At 40.0% G+C, this 23,822-nt stretch overlaps 1 protein-coding gene across 1 annotated transcript in view; it reads right to left on the reverse strand.

The window, feature by feature from the left end:
• LOC108361366 (uncharacterized) overlaps positions 1-23,822 on the reverse strand; it is a gene marked incomplete at its 3' end in the record, with an annotated part of 166,799 nt that overhangs the window by 71,359 nt on the left and 71,618 nt on the right. The window contains exons 3-4 of the mRNA XM_017613972.1: positions 17,548-17,868; positions 17,303-17,464 (exon numbers count right to left, since the gene is read on the reverse strand). Coding sequence (XP_017469461.1) covers positions 17,303-17,464; positions 17,548-17,868 — 483 coding nt within the window. The remainder of the gene's footprint in view (positions 1-17,302; positions 17,465-17,547; positions 17,869-23,822) is intronic.

Genomic DNA, 23,822 nt, shown 5'->3' on the forward strand with positions numbered 1-23,822 from the left:
AGAGTATTGCCATGAAGATCCAGTATAAGAAAGTCGGTGCAGCTTAGCATCAGGCTACATTCATAGAGCAGCACCTGAGTTTTATTCGTTCTCTCCTCGGTTTATTAGGCACGATTTTCAATCAAAAAATCCTAGAAATTGTAGCAATTGGCAGCATTCTGGTAAAAACCCATGATAAAAAAAATTACTAGGTAAAATCATTGAGAGGCAGTCTGACGTTTGCCAGCAATTTAATTTTAAAATTCGAACTCAAGCTCTCACACACACATTCTCATTTTTAATCTCAAACAACAACAATTGTGAACAATTTCATTTTTTATTTTCAATTTTATATGATTTTAAAATGTTTGCAAACGTCAGAAAAAATCATGGCCGACCAATTGAGAGAACGGTTCTACCTTGCTATGTATTTATCATGGTAAAAACTACATACTTATTTACATATATCGACGCCTCCAAACCATACTATGCTAAATCTGACTAACTTCCAATTTCAGATGGCCTACTTAAGTAGAGATTGTTGATTAACTTCCACTATTCATTTAGTCTGAACTTAAATGACCAATATTGGCTATTTAAATTTGAGATATGCAACCCTGTGTTTGTACCAAACAACCAAGATTGATTGGTACGTTGTGTAATCAATCCCACCAAATCCCACCAAAAAACAATCAGCTGTTCAGCACAAACAAGCAAATGCAACAACAATTTCAAGGAACAAGCAGCAGTGCTGCCAATTATTTGGCATATTTAAACAAAATTGATCTGAAACCCAACGAAAGCTAAATGGCATTTAAACAACAATCTACAATTAAACTTAAGTGGCATTTAAATATTCATTTGAAATTGGCCCTTATAGGGCTTTCGTACGAGGCGATTTTTCAGGCAACTTTTAGTTGAAAGCAAAAATCGCCTCGTCCGAACGGCCTTTCAACTAATCGCTTTCAACAAAGTTGGCTGGCGACCAACTTGGCTTGTTCAACTTTTTTTCCTTGCAACCCTGTGTTTGTTTACATTCTGTATACATACTTTTTTTCTTTTTTACTTTTTTACTTTTATTTTATCTTTCAGCTTCGCTAAAAGCACCTCTACCAACGCTTGGCTTACCAACTTTACGCCAATTGATAAAATTTTGCGATTTAAATTGATTTTCAATAATAGCTCTGATCCAATACTTTCCGTCCTGTAAAACTGTCAAACAGCAAAATTACTCTCTGAAGTGAGAGTAAAAAGTGAGTAACAACAAAAAGTACGGGAACAAAAAAACCATTTTTCCTGTAAAAACGTCAACCAGTGATTGCTTGACACTTTTCATGATTTTACCAGAAGAAAAAGTTCGGGTAAAATCTTGCAACTTCATTCTCTACACAACTCTCCAAAAGTCGCTCTCATTTACAGGATTTTGGAGGATTTTAGAGTACGGGAACATTTTTCCTACAACTTCCTGCAAGTTCGTGTACAATCCTGTAAGTTCATGGAGTACTGGATCAGAGCTAATGTAAATAACAATCCGTGTTGAATCGAAAATCGCCTCGTCTGAGTAGGAATGGCAACTTTTTCACTTTCAACTTCTCATTCAACTTCGCATTCAACTTTTGTTGCCTGTAAAATCGCCTCGTGCGAATGCCCTATTAGTCTCTCATGACTTAGCATGGTATGGTTTGGAGGTGTCGATATGAAAAATTACTTAAATGAAACAGCTAGTCATCGATCTCAGAGGAACTCTGTGGTAAGCGTATAAAAAAACAAATGTTTAGCAAAAGCAGGAACGATCACCCCAATGTGTAAATGCACGTTGTATATATCGTTGGATGCAGTCTGTGGACGTAGCATACTCAAGTCAACTGTGGCTGGCATTCAACTTCAACTGCAGTTGTTGAAAATTGCTTCTTTTTTTCAAACCGAAGATTGATTGCGATATTTGAAGTGCGAACTAAAGGCACAAGAAGCGGAGGTTGCAGATGAGCGGCTTGGCATTTGAGTTGCTTCAGCAACGAGCAAGGAGTGCCGTGGAAATACAATATTTTGTATGTCTATTAACGAGTATGTATCAAAATATTCAACATTGGCAAAGGTAGCGACGATTGTGTTGTTCATTGCAGCGAATTCTCATTTAAGGTGGCGAAGAAAAAAATATGAAAACGAAGAAGAGACCCACGAGACCACCCACGCACTAACCCAACAACTGGTGGCAAAGCAGCCTCCCCGGGTTGGCTCCAGCAACTTAGCAACTTCAACTTGACTTTTGGCTTTAATCGCGTTAGCTTCTTTTCTTCCCACTGCGCTTCGAATACGAACGCCTACTGGCAATTAAAGCTTAAAGCCCCAGGCAATGGTCCGTCCTCAAAGGCGCAGTTCACTCACTTCATTTGTCATTCATGATGGGGTGTCAAAATACAATTTACCTTCACATTCGCGCCTACATTTCCACCTAAATCTATTCTAAAACTGATTTACGGGAGGAAGCTATGTAGGTTCAAAACGAACTTAGATAAAAAGCGCCAAACTTTTAAATGCAAATAAAATCGTCCTCTCAATCGCATTTTCGAGTCTTGACAGCAAACCTATTACATACTAATGTACATATTTATGTATTCTGCATATACATACATACATACATATGTTGTTGCGTTTGGCTTTTAAATGCTTTGTGAATAGGTATACCAATCAATTGCAGCCTCACCGAGTTCATCTTTTCTGCACATCCTGTCTCCACTTTAACTTTCACGTCGAATCGACGCATTTCCGTAGCAGTGGAGCGATATATGTATGTATGGCACGCTGTACATATGTATGTACGACTAAACCAACATATACTCTTAAGTGCGTACATAGATAAATACAATGTATGTACACGGTAAAAAATTAGGGTTCAATTTTTAAACCGAGCTGCCTTTTTTAATCGTTTATAGTCTACTTTTTTAACCAATCATAAGTTTTAAGCAATTTGTAATATATTCAGGTTTAAAGTTTAGTCCAAGCATCCGAGAAAATGATGTTTTCTATGAATGGTTTAAAATTAAAACCAAAAAGTTCGGGATTTCAAATATGCGCCCTATCACACGTAAAATCTTTTAATTCTAGATTTCTAGGTTTCATATACATATAGAAAATTTTGTTTGAAATCTATACCGAAATAGAAAATTTTTGGGTTTAAAATTTAAACCGATTTGTTTAAATTCTAAACCTAACATATCGAGCCCTAACCGCCAAAATAACGTAAGCGAAATTTTTTTCAAAATTTTCTTTTTGATGCAGAAATATTCCTAGAGCATCTAGATACATTTCTGCATCAAAAAGAAAATTTTGAAAAAAATGTCGCTTGCGTTATATTGGCGGTTAGGGCTCGATATGTGTTCTCTTTTTATTTAAACTTGGAAAGTTTGTATTTCAAACTAAATTTAGTTTGGTCATATATGTAGTCTAAAAAGTTTAAAATTAAAACCCAACTTTTTAACCGTGTACACATTTATCTATGTATTTGCAATAAATTTGCCGACAACAATTTCAAAGTCATTCGCACAGCAAAGCGAAATGTGCGATCATCAGTGCAATTCCAAAGCGGCTCATCGTTCCCAAGGAAATGCGCAGAATTCTTTGATTTTCCACTGAAAAATTCAACGTACTGGTTAAATCAAGGCTAACAGCCAACAACCAGCCGCTTGCGAAGAAAGCCATCCATTCGCCAACACCGTCAAGACAGGCTGATCTCCAAGCGGCGCGGCAGACTAGTTGTAGCATTGATGCCCTTATTTGCGACCAGCCAGAAGAATCACAGCGAAATCTCGCGAGACAACATGCTTAGACCAATGTAGATATTGTCTTTCAGCTAACTGACAACAAATGGTTACATTGAAATAAAGCCACTTTGCTGGTGAAACGAAATCGCGCCATCCAATGCTATTGTACTCAGTTAAAGCACCGGCGATTGGCACTCGAGTAACGAAGATGGGCCAAGGCAATTGGCAATGGAGCGAAGTGTATACAAGTAAGTGTAAGTACAACAATAGTTTAAGTTCATCACCTGCGGAATGATATATACATATATATACACTTACAGTATCGGTCATATCTATAGCACGCCATTTCAAAGTGATATTGTGTGCAACTTATGTTTATTTATTTATTTTTGAGAATTTTCAATTAAAATACAGTTCTTTCTCTAACAAACCCCATATAAATCCAAGTTTAACAATTTGTAGAAAACTTCAAAAAAGTGCAACAAATTTTCACCTAAATTTCAAACTTTTTTCTCGGAAGTGTTTGAATTTTTCTGAATACACAGTTTTATAGCCCAATGAATTTTAGTCTGATAATGTGCAAGTTTCAAGTGACTGAAAGTTACCGTTGATTTTTTAGAATTTTTTTCTCCAAAGGTGTTGCGGCTTTCCTCCATATACAAATAAATTGAGTTTATTCATTATATGGAAGCCAATGCGACTAACAAAATTCTAAAAAATTAACGGTACTTCGTACCTACTTGAAATTTGCACATTATCAGACTAAAATTGCAGGGGCTAAAAAACTGTGTACTCGAAAAAAATCTAACACTTCCGAGAAAAAAGTTTGAAACTTAGGTGAAAATTTGTTGCACTTTTTTGAAGTTTTCTATAAATTGTTAAACTTGGGTTTATATGGGGTTTTGTTAGAGAAAGAACTGTATTTTAATTGAAAATTCTTAAAAATAAATAAATAAACATAAGTGGCACACAATATCACTTTGTAATGGCGTGCTATAGATATGACCGATACTGTATATTTGCTTGAGAAAGTTATTTTATTATTTCATAGAATATTAAAGAACTGAACGAAAAACGCAATCGCAGGTTAGGAAAGCTTTAACTAATATTTAGCAATCACTGCAAAGCTCCATCAAAGGTTTCGCGAGCATTCACTCTCCATGTTTGTATACTCAATGCACATTGTGTAAATTTTTGTGTACCAGCGCTGTATGGTTTTTATGATTTGAGACATCGAAGTCCAATGCCCAATGTACCAAGACAAGTTTGTAATTTACCAAAATAATAATAATGGTAAGTACTTGGTAGGAGTAGTACATATTGAGTTTCTATTTAGATACGTCCTCACGACAATTCACAACTTAAGTTGCTAACTTACTTTGCCATATTCTGATCTACGCTTCTGGCACTGTACTTTTGTGAAGTAATATCAATTAGTTAAACGGCTAAATGTCAGAGGTTAGGTTAGGGCGGCGCTTACGAATGACTCGTACTTCCACTCGGAGGCATTGTGAATGCCCTGTGTGAGTGCCAGGAGGAGGCACATCCGTCCCACCGAGGTTAATCAATAATGTCAGATATGTCTTAAAATAATAAAGGGCGCTAGGCCACACTCCGAAAGTGAAACTTTTTTCGATCAACTCATACAGCAAAAATTAGTAACTATGTATAGCTCTTACTATTGGCCCTAGTCTTACCATTCGCCTTCCTATTGTTCCCTGTTTGCCTTCGTCTTCGTCCTCATCATCATAATAGCCCTCTTCGTTTGTGCATTCGTCTTTAGACTTATTCTTAAGGCTGGTTTTAACTATGTATGTAAAATTTTTACGACCTATTTAGACACAACTTTAACTCCTTTATCCATACCTTTACCGATCATATTATGGGCTAAAACGGACGGATAGCCGATTAAGCATCGCATGCGCACGTCTAAAGGCCTTTGTTGACAATCAGTTTTCACTTATTTGACAGCAAATTCTATTGAATTTGACATAGCGAAAACAAGCATTTAGTAGCGTACATATATCAAGCTGTCTATCAGTACATATTAATGTATTGCAAATAGAGGGAGGAAAATAAGTGCACTTCAGTTGCATCGCCTGTGTCTTATTCTTCATTCACTCCAGCGTGGAGCTCATGTGACTGGGCACTAATCGCACCCACATAAATCGCGATCATACAACACGTATTACATACATACATACATAAATATGTACACGTACACAGTTTTGACCATCTGCGCATGCGCATCGACGCAGCATCTTATTCATACAGCCTGCCTGTCCCTAATTGTTATGGTGCTCCAAAGTTAATGCGCAACAATATTTTAAAAGCTGTAAATATCTATTTCTTCAGCACCAAAAACAATCGCATCGCTTTGTCGCAATCCCATCGAATATTTGCCGACCAGCTGCGCACCCTTTACCAACATACATACATACATAAATTCCAGCAAAGTGTTAATGCAGAAAAGGCTGATGAGCCGCAGACAGACAGGCGGTTGAGTACCTAGACTTTCGATTTTTTACTTTATTATGAAAAATCGGATTTCACTTTATGTTTTCTTTTTGGGGCTCTACAAACAAAATCACGAAATGAAAATGTCTGTAATTATAAAGAAAATAAAACTTGAAAAATTTTAGGCATAAAACATACATACTTTCATCCATGTACAGTGGGGGCACATAAGTTTAGACCATTGTTTTATTTATTTATTTTTTTTAATTTGGCGCCAGCTGTGGTGTACCACCATTCCGTAAGGCCTGGGATCGAGCCCAGTTTCCGACTAACAACAAAAACAAATGAAAAGAAAAAAAATGTCTAATAGCGCTCCCCTCTCGGCAGGCAATGGTAAACCTCCTAGTGTATTTCTGCCATGTAAAACGGCTTCTCCTAAAAATACAACCGCCGTTCGGAGTCGGCGTAAAACGCCACAAAAAATGAAGTCGCAGCTCGCCAATCTATATTATTTTTAGTCAATTTTTTTAGAAAAATATAGTTTATACCAAAACGGAAAACACGTAACTAAAAGTTTCAAACCTTCCACAAGATTTTTATAAAATCACCAAATTTCAAAATTGTTAAAAAAATCTAAAAGAATAATGGCAATATTTTGAAATTTGGCGAATTTTTATATCTTGTGGAAGGTTAGAAACTTTGAGTTACGTGGTTTTCATATGGTATAAACTATATTTTTATAAAACAAATTAAAAATCAATAGAGAAAAAATAAATGGTCAAAACTCAAAAGTAAGTAGTGTCCCTAATTATGTGGCCACTACTGTAAATAAGCATTACGTATGTAGTTATGTATGTAGGCAATGTTACGAATGGAGAAACGAGCTATCATATTCAGAGTAGCCAAATGGGGTGATTGCCAACAACCGTCCGAGTCATTAGGCGAGTTATTGCAACATCTTTATGAGCCCCAAAACTGCGCAGTAACTCGGTAAGGGCCGGCGCAAGCAACTAGGACGGTCGCTCATTCAGCATATATATGAGCGGCCAACTAGCTGACTTATGGACAGACAAATGCTCGAGCGATCGTCAGGCCCTTCGAAACTAACATTTGACCACCAAGTAAGCGCGCAACATAAACCAAAAGAAAGCTACAAAACCATTGAGTTCATTTGTCTGCGCCACCGCAAAATACCAACACCGAATCCAAAAAGCCAAATTTTCCAACAAGCATTCACACACACACACACCCATTACACTTCGTACGCACAACTATGCAACCACATAGTAACTACAATAGAAAGAGCAAGCAAAAAAGCAGCGGTGGCAGCTGTTGCAAAGTAGCGCAATTTTCACACTGCCACAAGCTAAAAACTCTATTATATAATAGAAAGTTCGAAGCTGCCGCTGCCGCTGCCGCTGCCGCCGCCGCACTTGGCGCACTCAGCCCAAGTGGCAGCTGGAACTGTGCCCCAAAAGTCATGAGCGCCGGGACGAAGTGAAGGTGCATGCACCTCTTGACTCGCGACAAATGTTTCGCGCCAGCGTCACCTGGTAATTGAGACGGCACCGTCGATGCGGCATTGAAAGGCGACAAGGCGCATTGCCAGAAATGCCTGTCAATTTATTTTATTTCGGCTAGCAAATCGCCAACTACCCACCGCCTACCGCGTGCATGGTGGCGCGATGAAGTCACTGAAGGTGCGATAAGCGCACATGGAGCGGACTGGGCCCACTGCCCATTCAACGCGCAGCGCAAGCGCAACGGCTACGGCAGCGGCAATGGCTTCCTGATCCAAGTCAAAGTGCACGCGCCAGCCGTAGGCAGTTACAATCTTGGCTGTCAAAGTAGTCATGTCAATAACTGAATTACCCGGACGACTTATTAAGCGTTGCAGCAACAAGTAGCACGGCTTGCATTTCATATGGTATAGTATATAGTATGTATGTGCATATGAATATATACAGTGAAACCCGCTTAAGTGTACCGTAACAAGCTCTCGTGTTCATTTGTCGACTTATTTTTAAAACGAAACTTGACTTTAGCGCTGGTAGTGAATTAAAATATCGCCAGGCGAAAATGTCACGCTTGAGATGCAATGGAATGCTACTCTCATTATTCTTTATCTTCTTCTGTTTCAATCTGATGTTGTAAAGCGTTATAAGAATTGCCAATCTGAATAACAGTGGCACCCCATATACAGCAAAAGCACGATGCTGCTGGCGTATGCAGAGGATATTGACATCGTTGGCCAGAAACGCAGCGATGTCAGCGCAGCATTTCGCAGCTCAGAAAGGGAAGCTAACGAGGTTGGTCTGGCGGTGAACGAGGACAAGACAAAGTACATCCTGGCAACACATAATAAGTCTTCGCGTATTGGGACACGCGCCACTGTTGGCAGTCATAACTTTGAAGTAGTGAAGGACCTTATTTGCGCAGGATCCAGCATTAACACCACCAATAATATCGGTCTGGATATAAAGCGAAGAATAACTCTAGCCAGCAGGTGCTACTTTGGGATGGATAAGCAATTGAAAAGCAGAGCCCTCTCTCGACGAACAAAAATCACGCTCTACAAATCACTCATCATGCCCGTCCTTTTATGTGGCGCAGAAACGTGGACGATGTCTAACAAAGATGAAGGTTCCGAGTGTACCGAAGAAGATGGAATGACGAACTGTACGTGCTTTTTAACAACATAGACATAGTTATGCGCATAGAAATACATATAACGATTCCGCTCGCTTGGACATGTTGTACGCATGGATGACGACGCTCCGGTGAAAAGATCCTTCAACTCTGCACCGATGGGTGGACAACGAAAGCAAGGGCGCCCACGAACACAATGGAATGACCAAGTGCAGAAGGACCTGCCGGCAACTGGCGAAGTTTTTTGGTTTCGGCCCAAAGAAGAAGTGTGGCCCAGGCGCCCTCGTTTTTTAGGCGGTATTTTAGTATACAATTTAAAAAGTAAGTTAAGTAAGTAAAAAGTAGATTATCTGACGCCTTGAAATATTTTTTTTTTCCTTTTTATCTCCGTACAATTTTTCTAGAGGGGAAAGTATGGTTGAACTAGAAAACTAGAATTCGAAAAGTGGATAGCTATGCGGGTTAGACAAATGAACGGGGAGAAACTTAAGTGTGTATGTATGTACGTTTGTACTTAAGAAGCGAAATTTCTTCAGATGTAACAGAAAGTTCTTAGTGACCAAAAATTGTGGGCACCTAAGCGGGTACCTAACCCAAATCAAAGGTGAACTTAAGCGGTTTTCACTGTATGTATGTATATATGTATACATATATGTACATATGTATGTGAATATCTGGATATACGTATTTGTACAATACATTTCGAAGGGATTCGAATTCGGTTCACGGGGTACAGACGCAAATGGGAAGTAATTCGATGTTTGAAATGTTGAATGCTTTTACATAAAAAGTTGGAATGCATTCTGCGGCACACACCCACCCACGCTTGTTTTTCGTGTTTGAGGGAAATGTTTAGATTTACGTAAACCGCACCAAAAGCTCGAGTAGGGGAATTAACCAGCGTGTTTTGGTTTTTCAATAAATTTTGTTACCACCACGTTTAGCGATTAAAATCTCAAAACAACTGGCCGGCCACTCATGGCTTCAAGCTACCGATTAGATAAAAATATGCGAGTTGAAGGCAGCAAACTGAATATAAATATATACATACATACATACATATGTACTATGCACACGCTAATATATATGAATGAAGGAAAATGGATTTCATAACTCCGCATTGTGACCAAGTCAAGCGTAAAAAATTATGTTTTCGTGCGACATCGTAGCAAAATGTTGACCGATTTCGGCAACAAGGATTCCATGCGCATGCGGGTGCAGCAGACTAAACGTCGACGCACTGTGGGTGAAATTAGGAAAGTAAATTACTTTTGAAATCAAAAAATTTGCAGAACAAGACTCTTCAACGATACTTCTGAAAATATGAGAGAGAGCCTCAGCTGACATTGCATTATTTATTGAGATAAAATTAAATTTAGGGAATCGCAAAAATTAGTTTAATATTTTTCTAGGACAACGAAACTCTCAACTTGTTCACAAAAACCCATTTTCGCCTGCATTAAAATTACATAAAAAAGAATGTTTGAATTAAAAAAAAAAGATTCTTGTAAAATGAATTATTATTTTTTGCCGATGGGTGGCGCTGAACCCATTTTTTAGAAATTCTTATTTAATAAGATTCTTTACTTATCAGCCAAACAAAAAATATTAATTTAATTAAACTAAAAATATAAGAGAAACATCCTAGCTTCATTAATTTTAATTGATATTAATGGTAATTTTTAGCCGCTTGAACTTGCACTAAAGTTGAATGAGCAGCGCTAAGAAAACATTTTAAATTAGAGTGGAAATTTATTGCATTTTTCTACAAAGTTTTAAACTTGGATTTGTATGGGTTTTGTTAGAGGATGAACTGTGTTTTAATTGAAAATTCTTAAAAATAAATAACTAAATATAAGTGGCAAACAATATTACGTTGAAATGGGGGTGCTATTGATATGACCGATACTGTACATACACTTAACGGCACCTTATCAGCTATGCCCCATAGTACACTGCCTACGATAGTGCTTTCGAAAACAAAAAAAAACAAAAAAGAAACAGAGAAGCAAGGCCCAGGTGAAGGTGGACGCACATACAAATGTATATACATACATATGTACGTGTGAAGTGAGTATCCCCAAAGATCAGCTTGGCAAATGCGGGCTGGCCACAAGCTCAGCCATTCAGCTCAGCCTTGCCGTCAACCGTACTAGCCAGTCTAAATCTAAAAGCGCGCCAAATCTGAACAATTTAGCAGCCGACAGTCGAATAAGCCAACAAATCCATTTTTGGCCTTTCTGGCACGCGCCGCCGTCATCCGGCAGCAAAATTGCGGCGCGGCGCGGCGCGGCGCAAGACTGCTGCAAGCCAGTAAGTACCTTTGCCCGCTCGCTTTTTCTCGCCGCTGTGGTTGTTGTACCCGTTTTTATGGTGGTCATAATTTAATGTCTCTTTATTTTCGATGCTTTGTCCGCTGCCTTTACAGCCGACCGGCTAATAGCCCGCCAGTCACTAACCACCATTACGAACACCACCGCCATGCCATGCATCCGTGTGTGTGTGTGGTGCTTACTGATCGCTGAAGCGTAGTGAATTCTATTGTTTTACAAAACAACGCGCGGGTGTTGTACTTTTGGTTTGGTTTGGTTTGGTTTGGTTTATATTTTCCAGTCACTGCGGCGAATTTCATTCACTCACTCCCAATAGTGTCGTAAAGAAAACAAAAACAAAAACAAATACAATATAAACAATCGTACTTAGTAGATAGTTACAATCACATTTTGCATAAGACAATTGTTGAGATTTTGTTGTTGCATTTTCCCATTTTACGTCTCACAAGCGGGGTCTGGTGGCTGGTGGCTGGGCTGTGAACTCCTGTTGTCCGAAGGCTGACTGGCTCGGTCCGCTTTTGGCCATAAAGTACTTGGCAACTTTCGCAGCTTGCAACAATGATCATTTGCAACAAATGTTATGATTGTTGTTGTGGCTGTTGTTGTTGGTCGCTGCAGTTAGTCCAATCGCTCATTTCGGCGAACTTGGGCGACTTCCTACCTTCGCCGTCCGTCGTAGGTACACGACACAATTTAGTGAGTTTGAAATGAACTTTTGTACAAGAAATTTATGTGATATTGGAGCAGAGGGCAGGGAAGGGAGGGGTGGGTAGTGTGGCATAATTGACTGTACAGACCGACAACGAGCCCTAAAAGTTACTTTCAATTGACTTGTAAATCGAACTGAACCAGAAATGCTAGCACTTCGAAGTGATTAAGGTACACACACAAGAAATGGACTGAAGGAAAATAACAAAAAAAAAGGAGCACACACACAATACATACAAACATACGAATGTCAGTATTACATATATCCAGGTGAATCAAGTTGAACAAACTTAAACTCAACAATGTCCAATCCGCCTTCGCGTACATAACATATATATAGTATGTGTGTGTATGTATGTATGCATTTATTTACTGACTATGTATTATATAAGTACATATGTATGTATATGTATGTATCTCTCAAATGCATTCAACACACAAAAATAGCAAAATAGCCACAAACTTTCAAAATTAATTATAAAAATCGAATGCTTTGAGACACAATGAAATATTCGATGAACTCCACCTCATCAACGCCACAGAAAAATTCAAACGGCTCAAACAAAGGCTTCAACAAAGACTTCAACTGAGCAATTTTTAATTATGAATTAAATTGGATAATTCCGTTTTTCCATCGTTTGCGCAATATTTAATGCCTGCCATAATGGAATATTGGCTATGGGCGAGGCTATGAACAAAGCCGATAACCACAACAAGCGTTTCGCATCTACATATATACTACATATATATGTACATACTACATATGTATGCACCTAAATTCGAGCATCTAATACTCGGCTGATCGAATGGGAATCCCCTTAGCTTACTGAGAGTGTCCAATTCATTTGGGACTTTGTTGTCTCTCTCCGCACTATTTCTAGACGCACTCTTCATAGCCAAATTGTTTTACCCCCCTAAATGTCAACCGATAACTTCACAAGCTTTTTCATGATCTTCAACTCGGATGGGTATTTTTTTTTGTAGCGGGTGATTTGCGAAGCTGGCTATACCGAAGCATCCCGCCGAGTTACTGTGCTTTATTAACAAATAGTGTCACTCCGGTTGTACAGCAGTGACGTTTAGATGCTAGGGCTAAGTAGACCGCTACAGCAACAACAACAACAACAACACCTCTGAGCATTTTGACCCAATTCCGAGGAGTAACTCTTATAGCTAATCTCTGCTACTTCAATACAATAAATGAATTCACAAGCGAGTGAGAGCAACACTGCATGGCTATGGTTTGAGTGTAAGTGAAAACAATAAAACTTTGCTCCAATTAGTTTCTCTTTAACCGGATCTATCAACATAGCCTGAGGGAAATGTTTCTTTCATATGGCCACATGTGAACGCTGATATACTGGGTCAGCCTAATGCCTGGCATTTTCCAACTTCATTTGAGGATTTCCTTTCGAAATACCTTTCATAATTGGTCTTAGAATATTTTCGCTTGGCGCAGCACTTAACCAAATACAAATAGAATGTAGTATGATGTATGTATTTGTATTGTGTGCTTCTGCCTCGCCTAGACGTTATGGGTTGGCAGCAAACAAACGCTGCTATTTCCTCACATTCATTTCGCTTCTTTTGAGGTTTCACATTAGAATTTCAACGTAGAAAGTATGGTAAAGAATGTGTTGAAGCTTCGACGCTTCAAAGACGGTCTGGCGGTAATTATCAGAGACGAGTATGTCAGTGGCACTCGATTGCAAACGTGCTGCAGTCGCAGGTGAAATGGCAACCGAGTTTTTGTTTTTTTTTAGTTATTCAGTTAATGTTCACGGTTTGGTTGCTTATTGGCGCCAAGTGTTGAACAAATGAACATACATACGACCGTGCAACATGTCGACCTGATGTTTGCCACAAATCATAGCCAAGAAGCATAAGAGAAAATCCAAAAGTTTGTCAGTTAGCATCGTTATGTATGCAGATAGATACACATATACATACATGCATACCGCTTTTGGCCATATGTACATACATTAGTAAAACTTATATACATATGTATGTATGTATGTATGTATGTTAAGGCCATCGGTACAATATGGTCTTGTATTTGGATGTGTTTATGGTAAGCATAAAATTATTCATTACTAGCTAAAGTAGCATACTTATTCAAAACAACTGAAGATACCAGCAGTGTCATCACCATATCTTTGCGCAACTCACTTCATTTGAATTATAGTCTTATTCGTTTTAAAGAAGACAACAGCATGCATGTGTGCTAGCCAAAAACAAGATTTATCCACGAGTTTTACTTTTCTCACAAACAACTAACAAACTGGCATCGAGTTGTGACTGGAGTGGATTTTAACCGGAATACCCATGCTGGGGAAGCGCAGCACACGTGATTTCGAAACATAATTCATGTAGTAAAAATTCTTGCCTGTGGCCGAATGAGATTAGGGCTTCAACAGAGGCTGTCTTAGGGCCGGTTACTCAATGTCTGGTTGACACTAACTACAGGATTAAACTTATGACGTTACCGCACTTTCTAGTCGAGACGTCGTATGTAGATAGCTATAGATAGTACGCCTAGAGTACTGTTTCCGGACTTACCCGTACATCGTACGACGTTCGACACCGTTATATCAATCGAAAGACGATGTTACCATAGCACCACGCTACAACCGGCTAAATTTGTCGTTGTAATCACGAACGGTGTTGTGAACTATGGATTTGCATGGTTTATCTATATTGAAATTTGGCCGACTTTTGACCCTTTTTGATATTAAGGGCCGGTTGTTCAATGTCTGATTAGCACGAACCGGAGGTAGAAGCTCCGGTTAAATACATAAAGCAGTCGATCGATCACATGTTATACGATAAATCAGTCGGTTTCGGGTCTACCTTTGTCTATACGGTAGAGCCGTTTTCGCGATGCTGGTTAAGGGTATACTGCGTTATCGACCACAGTTATTCTGATATCACGTCGTAATGCTGTTAACAGGGAGGTAGTGTTAACCAGACATTGAACCTCCCAGTTAAACATCATTATCGACGAGTTCGACATCATGCGTATAACATGTGATCGATAAAGCAGTCGTTATATTTAACCGGTGCTTCTACCGGTAATTCAATGTCTGGTTACTACTTATCTCCGGTTAAACATCATTATCAACATCTTCCAATTCATGCATATAACATATGATCGCTAAAGCAATCGACCCTTAACCAGACATCCCGAAAGCGTCCTTAAATATCCGGTTGTTCAAGGTCTGGTTAGCACAAACCGTGCCATTTTTTATCCCTATTTTACTTCTAATAGCACTTAATTTTTTTAATTTGTCACAAAGTGCTAAAATGGCACTTTTGAAAAATAGTAATATTTCAATATATCTTTGTGAAATTCTTTGCTTTTACTTCTTTTTCTCAACTAAAATTTTCTAATTTCAATAGTGTTTACAACGGGTTTATCTTATTTTGGCATTGGACTTTTGTTTTAGGAATGTGTTTCTAGCAGGGACCCAAAATAATCATTATCCTAATATTTGAGATCAAAAACGTAGCCTTGTTTTAAGAGAAATTTTTTTCGTCTTTGTATAATAATTATTTACGAGAAATATCTTTTTTCGTCTCCTGGGACGATTATTTTCCGATGGAAACTATTTACGTCTATTCATAATAATTATATGAAATTTTTATTTTTTGCGTCTCTCGGGACGTTTATTTCAAGACGAAAATTATTTACGCCTTCTCATAATAAATATGTGGGACCTTTATTTTTTTTTAATCTCTCGGGACGTTTATTTCAAGATGACAATGATTTACGTCCCGCGTTTTCTCCTAATAGAAACGGTACATATACTACCGATTTCACGATAATTGGAATTTGATTTGCTAACATCTGGCAACCCTTTTCAAAAAACTAAAACCACGTTAATGCAAAGGCCTTGAATTTGACACCTCATTTGTGAAAATCGAATGAACGATACAGATTTGATGACATTAACAATCATGGCGCTAAATATTTAACGCGCCGAATCTCCGAACTCAATTGAGAAGATTCATTTCAAGAAAATTTCCATATAATTATTAAGAGAAGACAAATAAAACGCTCATATAATTATCATGAGAAGACGTAAATCATTCTCGTCTTGACACAAACGTCCCGAGACGAAAAAATATAAAAATCCCATACAATTATTATGAGAAGACGAAAATAATTTACATCTTAAAATAATCGTTCCGCGTGACGAAAACAACTTTTCCATTGTTCAGTAATAATTATAGATCAATATTTAATTTTTTTTCTTATAATCGTTATGGTCTCTGGTTTCTAGTTTTGATGCTAAATAGGAAGAATTAGAAAAAATTTCATCCTTTTTGTNTAGATCAATATTTAATTTTTTTTCTTATAATCGTTATGGTCTCTGGTTTCTAGTTTTGATGCTAAATAGGAAGAATTAGAAAAAATTTCATCCTTTTTGTCACTTTTATTTTTCTATTTGGCACATTTTGGCACTTCTTTATCCTCAATATGGAGGTGGTCCCATACAAATTTGGTTAAGATCCGTTCATTGGATAAGGAAGAAATCAACTGTACTTTTAAAATTTTATATAAGAATTGAAGACGGTTTTGTTTTTTTTTTTGCTTAAAAATTACTTGTAAACATTTTCAGCTAATGTTATAAACATAAAAATATCTGGTATCATAGCTAAAAGTGGAACTTTCACCATGTAAACAGACAAAAAGTAATACCGGAAACTTTCGATTGATTGATTGTTTTGGTTGATCCTAAAAAATTATATTGACCTCAAAAGAGAAATCACTTTATGTGTTATTCCTATGTGAAAAATAATTGTTTACATGGGAGTTGTTACATAAGAATCTGTCTGTTAAATGGGCTTTGTGTGTAAGCGGTTACCCAACCCATAGCACTTAACATGTAGAATTCTGTTTGGTTTTGATTTTTACGTAAAAATGGTATAGCAGTGCAACTATGCATAACTGGGCTATTAATTAAGTTACGGTTACTATGCATGCGTATTCTGAGGAACTTTGGTTCTGACGATTTCGTCGCAACAAAAATATACATACGTTTGTTCGCTTCGCATTTTTTTGTTCCGAAGAAATCGTCCGAACAAAAGTTCGTCAGAGTAGTAGCCGTAGATTTGGAATTAACGTCGAGCTTCCGGTCGCAATGCCGATTTTCTTTTTACTTTGTCTAGTGTATGTACATACATATGTGGAAAAGGTTTCTTCCTGTGTCACAACTCACAATTTTGTTTTATCAAAGTTTCAGTTGCCCATTTTATGAGCAGAGCCCGGAAGTCTAATCTTCAATTGAAACCACAGGGCGTTTGCAACACATATTCATTTTAAAAATTTTCATAAATTTACATCCCACCTATTGTGCACCACCCTGCGATTCTTGTTAAACAATGGACGTCGTAACGAACTGCTTTACTTACCGAATGCTCTGCTAAACAGCGCTGCAATTCCGACGTCGTTAACGCCGTAGCGGCCGATAAGGTGGGAGCTGTCTCCAATCGCTCTTCCATTTCACGCAACCACTTGCGCAACTCTTTCGGATCATGCCACAGCATCTCGCGCCGTTGTGTTACACCCAACAACTAACCATACATAAAAACAATAACAACAACAAAAGAGTTAGCCGATGCATTCGAAATAACTACCACACTGAAAAATTACTCACCTTCAAGCAACACTGCGATTGCTTACAATCCACATCATCATCAATTTGTTCCGCTAGATGTCGCTCTGCCTCTTTACAGCTATCCAACAAGTTTGTGTCCATGATATAGTTGTAGTTGGTCTGTATTGCCGCCCAGAGGTCATCTTTAGCCGAGCCCAAACCGAGTGTAGCATTGCTTTGCAAACTTGACGAACTGTAGCTGTAGCCGCTGCCCCACGAGTAGCGGTGGTTCGCGAAACTGCTGGTGCTACTCTGACTTTGACTGAAGCAGTGCGGCTTTACGCCCAATGTAGAACAGACTACGTTGCGTTCGATGTTTTTCTATGAAATGCAACAGATCATCCAAATGTAGTTAACAGAATCGAAAATGTTAAAATGGTGTGTAAAGCGCAGTTGGAGACTATCTTAATACTATGTACATCCCAGCCAGTCCCAGCTAGCAAAGAAACGTAAATTTTGCCGACAGTGCAGTTTAGTACAATTTTCCGTATCCGAAAACGAATAGAAAAAACTCCTACAGTTATCATCAATTTTCGTATCCGGAAAACGTTCGAAACGTTCGAAAAAGATGATGTATTTTATTTGCTCAAGCTAAACATTCGAAAGCATGGCTTGCGTAGTTGGCATTGGCTGAGCGTGCAGAGGAGTGTGCCGCTATTTGTTAGCTTCCAGAAGGTGCCGAATGCCGTCAGGCGCTTCCTAATTTTATTTTATTTCTCTTGAACCATGGAAAAGTATCTGTGAAGTGCAGAAGGAAAGCGTATTGATCGAAAAATTCAATCAGACAAATTTCAGAAAAACCAGCTGAAAACGTATCCGTTTCACATACGTTTCGGCCGCACACAAAAGTGGGAAAAATCCGCACTTCATCCACTTTATTGTCCTTTTTCGGATCGGTTTCCGGCTTAATTTGCTGGCTGGGATAGTAGTATGTAATATGTACATACAGTATTGGACATATCTATAGCACCCCCCCTTTCAAAGCGATATTGTTTGCCACTTATGTTTAATTATTTGTTTTTAAGAATTTTCAATTAAAATACAGTTCATTCTCCAACAAAACCCATATAAACCAATGTTTTAAGCTTTTGAAAAGACCGCAAAAAATGCAACAAACTTTCCCTTAAATTTCAAACTTTTTTCTCAGAAGCTCTAGTTTTTTTTTGAGTACACAGTTTTATAGCGCATTCAATTTTGTCCCATTATGTGCAAGTTTCAAGTCGCTAGAGATTACCGTTGATTTTTTAGATTTTTTTGGTCTCATTTGCTTCCATATAAGGACTAAACACAATTTATTTTTATATGGCAGAAACCCGCAACATCCTCGGCGAAAAAATTCTAAAAAATCAACGGTAACTTTTAGCAACTTGAAACTTGCACATTATTAGACTAAAATTGAATGGGCTATAAAACTGTGTATTCAAAAAAATTCTACCGCTTCTGAGAAAAAAGTTTGAAATTTGGGTGAAAATTTGTTGCACTTTTTTGCGGTCTTTTAAAAAGTTTTAAGCTTGAGTTTATGTGAGTTTTGTGAGAGAATGAACTGTGTTTTAATTGAAAATTCTTAAAAATAAATAAATAAACATGAGTGGCAAACAATATCACTTTGAAATGGGGGTGCTATTGTATTGGCCAATACTGTATGTATGGTTTGGTAAATTTGAAGAATACAGAAGTAGAAATATTGCAAGTTTTTAAGCGCCACCTCTTCAGTGGTAGTTTAGAATTTTTAGTTACACATGGTCTAAGTTTATCACTTAAAAAACTTCCTAATGTAATTAAAGCAATGGTTCCTGCGACATTGGAATCAGTTTCAAATACAAAAAACATATCGAATTAAAATTTGTGCACCATTATCTATGTTTGTTTGTTTGTTTGTACATACATACATGCATACACCCCCCGTGCCAAAAGAACACATCAGTGTAGATTTGTTTTTAGGGCCGGTTGTTCAATGTCTGGTTATCACCAGTACATCATTATCGACGATTTGGACGTCATGCATATAACATGGGATCGATAAAGCAGTTGTTGTATTTAACCGGAGCTTCTACCTCCGATTTGTGTTAATCAGACATTTGAACAACCGACCCTTATAGTTGTGTTTCCTTGGGTTATCTAGCTCAGTATCACGATCATTTCTCACGGAAACGGTCTGGATAATTATTATTGGGGTTGGCAGCACTAATTTTATACTACGAGCACGAGGAAGACGACATTATAGAAATGAACTATATACATAGCTAAATGTCGAAAAGTACATTTACAGGTCTATTCTGCGCTGGTAATAAAAAGTTTGTAATCGGTCATTAAAGTGTCTGTCAATTCTTAAACCCTTTTCGCATTCTGTGTACTCTTGTAGCCGGTAAATTTTGTTACCATCTCATAAGCTGGTACCAAAGTATTACCCCTTGAAATATGCAATGCCAGAATTTGTACAATTCTTCATAGCTGAATTGCTGAATATTTCAACTGCATTACCAACGTTCCTAGAATAGCGGTGACAAGAACTGGTAACATTTTTTGGTAATAGCATTTTTCGGTTACAAAATCTTCGGTAACGTGCAGAATAGACCTGTTACAGGTCACACGTTTGGATGATTGAAACTTGGATTTATAAGGTTTTCGTTAAAGAATATACCATATATTTATAAAAAAATTATTAAAATTAAAAAATATTCAGCCTCATTGCGTAAGTCGTAAATTGAGCTAAATTGTACGACTCGACATCTATTTACTGTCGTGCTGGCATAAGTAAACGACGAAAATCGTGGAAAATTATGCAGTGCTGCCAAGTGTTTTTGCGCTTTAATACACTACTCGACTCTCGAAAAACCACGACTTGCATTCGACACGACTCTGGCAATGAGGCTGATTAAGATAAATGGTCAAATCTTGTCAATAGTGAGTGTCGTAAAGTTAAGACAGAGGTGTTGGGAACGATACGTGGTAAGCTCCGACCCGAGAAGACGGAGACCGTAATTCGATCTGTTCGGAAAACCCGCGAAGGCGGCGTGCTCATCGAAATGGAGCGCTGTGGCGAACACTCAGCATTTAAGGAAAATGTGTGCACTGCCATTGGCCAGCTTGGAGACGCCGCCCGTATTCTCACTAGACGTTTACGTCTAGAAGTTCTGGGCATGGATTGCCTAACCACGGCCCCAGAAGTGGAGATCGCTATACGCGGGGAATTAGGAGACAAGATGAATGGCCAACTTCGCGTCTCTCTCCTCGCTGTAAACTCGCGAGAACAAAGAATGGCCGTGGTGGAAATCGACGAACTGCCAGGCCGGACTCTTATTGACAAGGGGAAGCTGCGAGTAGGTTGGATTATCTGCCGTGTCCGACAGCGCACGGATGTCCAAAGGTGTTTCCGCTGCCTGGGGTATGGCCACAAAAAGGCGGCATGCAAAGGCCCAGACAGAAGCAGTTCATGCTGGAAATGTGGTCAGCAGGGCCACATAGCCTCTGCGTGTAAAGAAAGCCCAAGCTGCTACCTGTGCTCGGCAGGAGATGGACAGAAAAATTCCCATCACCTGCCCGGGTCGGGAGCGTGCAAGGCCTTCAGGGATGCCCTTACTGAGGCTAAGACAAAGCTTGGGAGAATATGATTAATTATTTTATACAAGGCAATATGAACAGGAGTAGGGTAGCTGATGACCTGCTGGACCAATTGGTTTTTGAACAAAGAGCAGGTGCTGCCATCATCAGTGAACCCTATAGAACAAAAGAATCCTAGCATGTTGACCAATCAGGCTCGGCCGCGTTATGGATTGCTAACCCCAACCATCGCGCAGAGAGCAGCGGGGTCGGACGCTGCTACGTCTGGGCGAAAATGGCGCAAATCACTCTGGTGAGCTGCTACCTGTGTCCAAACGACACAGTCCTTGTCTTCAGGGAAAAGCTCGAAGGTCTTGAAGACGAATTGCGCGATATAACCGGCCACATGCTCGCAAGTTCGACACATCACTCCTAGCAGATTCCCAAGGTATTTCACCCACAACAGGGAGTCTTGTGCTAATCTGGTCGAAGAAGCCATGCGCTGCATTCACATGGCATGCAAAGCCCCAATGCCGCAGAGGAGAGCATGGTCAGGTAAAAAGCAGGTATACTGGTGGAGTGACCGAATTGCAGAGTTGCGAAGGGCCTGCAATAGAATGCGGAGACTTGCAACGCGCGCTCGTGGCAGACCTGAGGCGCTGGCCAGAGCAGCAGCCTAAAAAAGCGCTAAGAAAGCACTTGGGGCCGAGATACAGAAGAGTAAACGGAACTGCTGGAAAGCGCTATGTGACGAAGTGGATCGCGATCCCTGGGGCCAGGGATACAAAATAGTGATGAAAAAGTTCCATACATCATCGCAAGCGAGGGATGAGGCCCGGTTAAGAATATAGTGGATGCACTATTTCCCACACATCCACTAAGAGCAGATACAGTGTTCGTCGAGGAGCAAGCCGAGGCACGACTGTTTTCGACAGACGAGCTGAAGTTAGCCCTGCGAAGCATAAAAGCCGACAAGGCTCTAAGCCCCGATGGCATAACAGCTGAGNCGACAGACGAGCTGAAGCTAGCCCTGCGAAGCATGAAAGCCGGCAAGGCTCCAGGCCCAGATGGCATACCAGCGGAGGCAATCAGGTTAGCAGCGGAAACGAGCCCTGATCTTCTGCTTAACATGTACAACAGCTGCCTTAGGGCCCGGGTCTTCCCAAGCCAATGGAAGGAGGAGAGGCTGGTGCTTTTACCCAAGGGCAAAGAGGACCCAAACTCTCCTTCCTCTTTCCTGCCACTCTGCATGCTAGACACAGCAGGCAAGATGATGGAGATTCTGCTCAAAATACGCTTGATGTCTNTTCATCCTTCCGGCCACTCTGCATGCTAGACACAGCAGGCAAAATGATGGAGAGTCTGCTCAAAATACGCTTGACGTCAGCCATAGAAAGCGAGGGAGGCCTTTCACCCCGACAACATGGCTTCAGGAAGGGACACTCAACTATTGGAGCAATTGGCGAAGTAGTCAGGGCGGTACATAAGGCCGAAGAAGCCTGCCACCAGGCGCGGTCAATAGTGTTGCTAGTCACACTGGACGTCAAGAACGCCTTCAACTCGGCAAGATGGGACGACATGCTGGAGGCCTTGAAACGGTCCTTCAAGGTTCCAACATACTTGCTAGATATGATCCGGGACTACCTCAGAGACCGTTGGTTTTTGCACGACACAACACAAGGTCAGAGAAAGAGACGTATAACCGGCGGAGCGGCACAGGGGTCTGTACTTGGCCCGGACCTCTGGAACGCCACGTATGACAGTCTGTTGCGCACGGAAATGCCGGAGAGCGCCTTCCTTGTCGCCTTCGCGGACGACGTGGCAGCCGTCATAACAGCAAGAAATGTCCAGCTAGCACAGCTCAAGCTAAACCAGGTCATGCGCAACGTCAGTGGATGGATGAGCGATCACGGTCTGCAATTGGCTACAGCCAAAACGGAGATCGTGCTCCTCACCAGGAAACGGATCCCAACAATTATAAATATAATGGTCGGACCTCAACCCGTGACGACTTCTAGGTCTACAAAATACCTAGGGGTGAAGCTTGACAGCAAACTCACATTCTGGGAACACATCCATGGAGTATGTGAAAAAGCTGCGCAGAGCACGGCGGCTCTAAGCCGGCTGATGGCAAACGTGGGCGGCCCGAAGCCATGCCGCAGGAAGCTTCTGATGACAGCGGTCCAATCGGTGCTCCTGTACGGGGCAGAAATATGGGCTGACGCATTGAAAGTCAAAAAATACCGGGTTCAAATGTCTTCGGTACAGCGCAGAGGGGCACTACGCATTGCTTCTGCATACCGTACAGTGTCCGCGGACGCGGTTCTAGTTATTTCTGGCGTCATGCCAATTGAGCTACTTGCTTACGAGCGAAAAGAGATTTACAATCTCAGTGCCGAGATAGGTCGAGCAGCTGCCGCGGCAAGGGCGCGCGAGCAACTGATCCAGCAGTGGCAACAAAACTGGAACGCGAGCACAAAAGGTCGATGGACACACTCCCTGATAGCCGACCTTCAAACATGGCTGAACAGACCACATGGGGAAGTCGATTTCTACCTGACGCAATTCCTCACCGGTCATGGTTACTTCCGAGAATATCTTCATAGAATGGGAAGGGTGGACTCACCGTTCTGCCACTACTGTGGAAACGTCGAAGATAACGTACACCATACATTCTTCACCTGCGAACACTTCTTGATTTCGCGCAGAATGTTGGAAGAAAGACACGGAGACAT

The sequence above is a fragment of the Rhagoletis zephyria genome, unplaced genomic scaffold, assembly GCF_001687245.7.
Source record: "Rhagoletis zephyria isolate East Lansing unplaced genomic scaffold, Rhagoletis_zephyria_1.1 Rzeph_scaffold_00745, whole genome shotgun sequence".
Lineage (NCBI taxonomy): Eukaryota > Metazoa > Arthropoda > Insecta > Diptera > Tephritidae > Rhagoletis > Rhagoletis zephyria.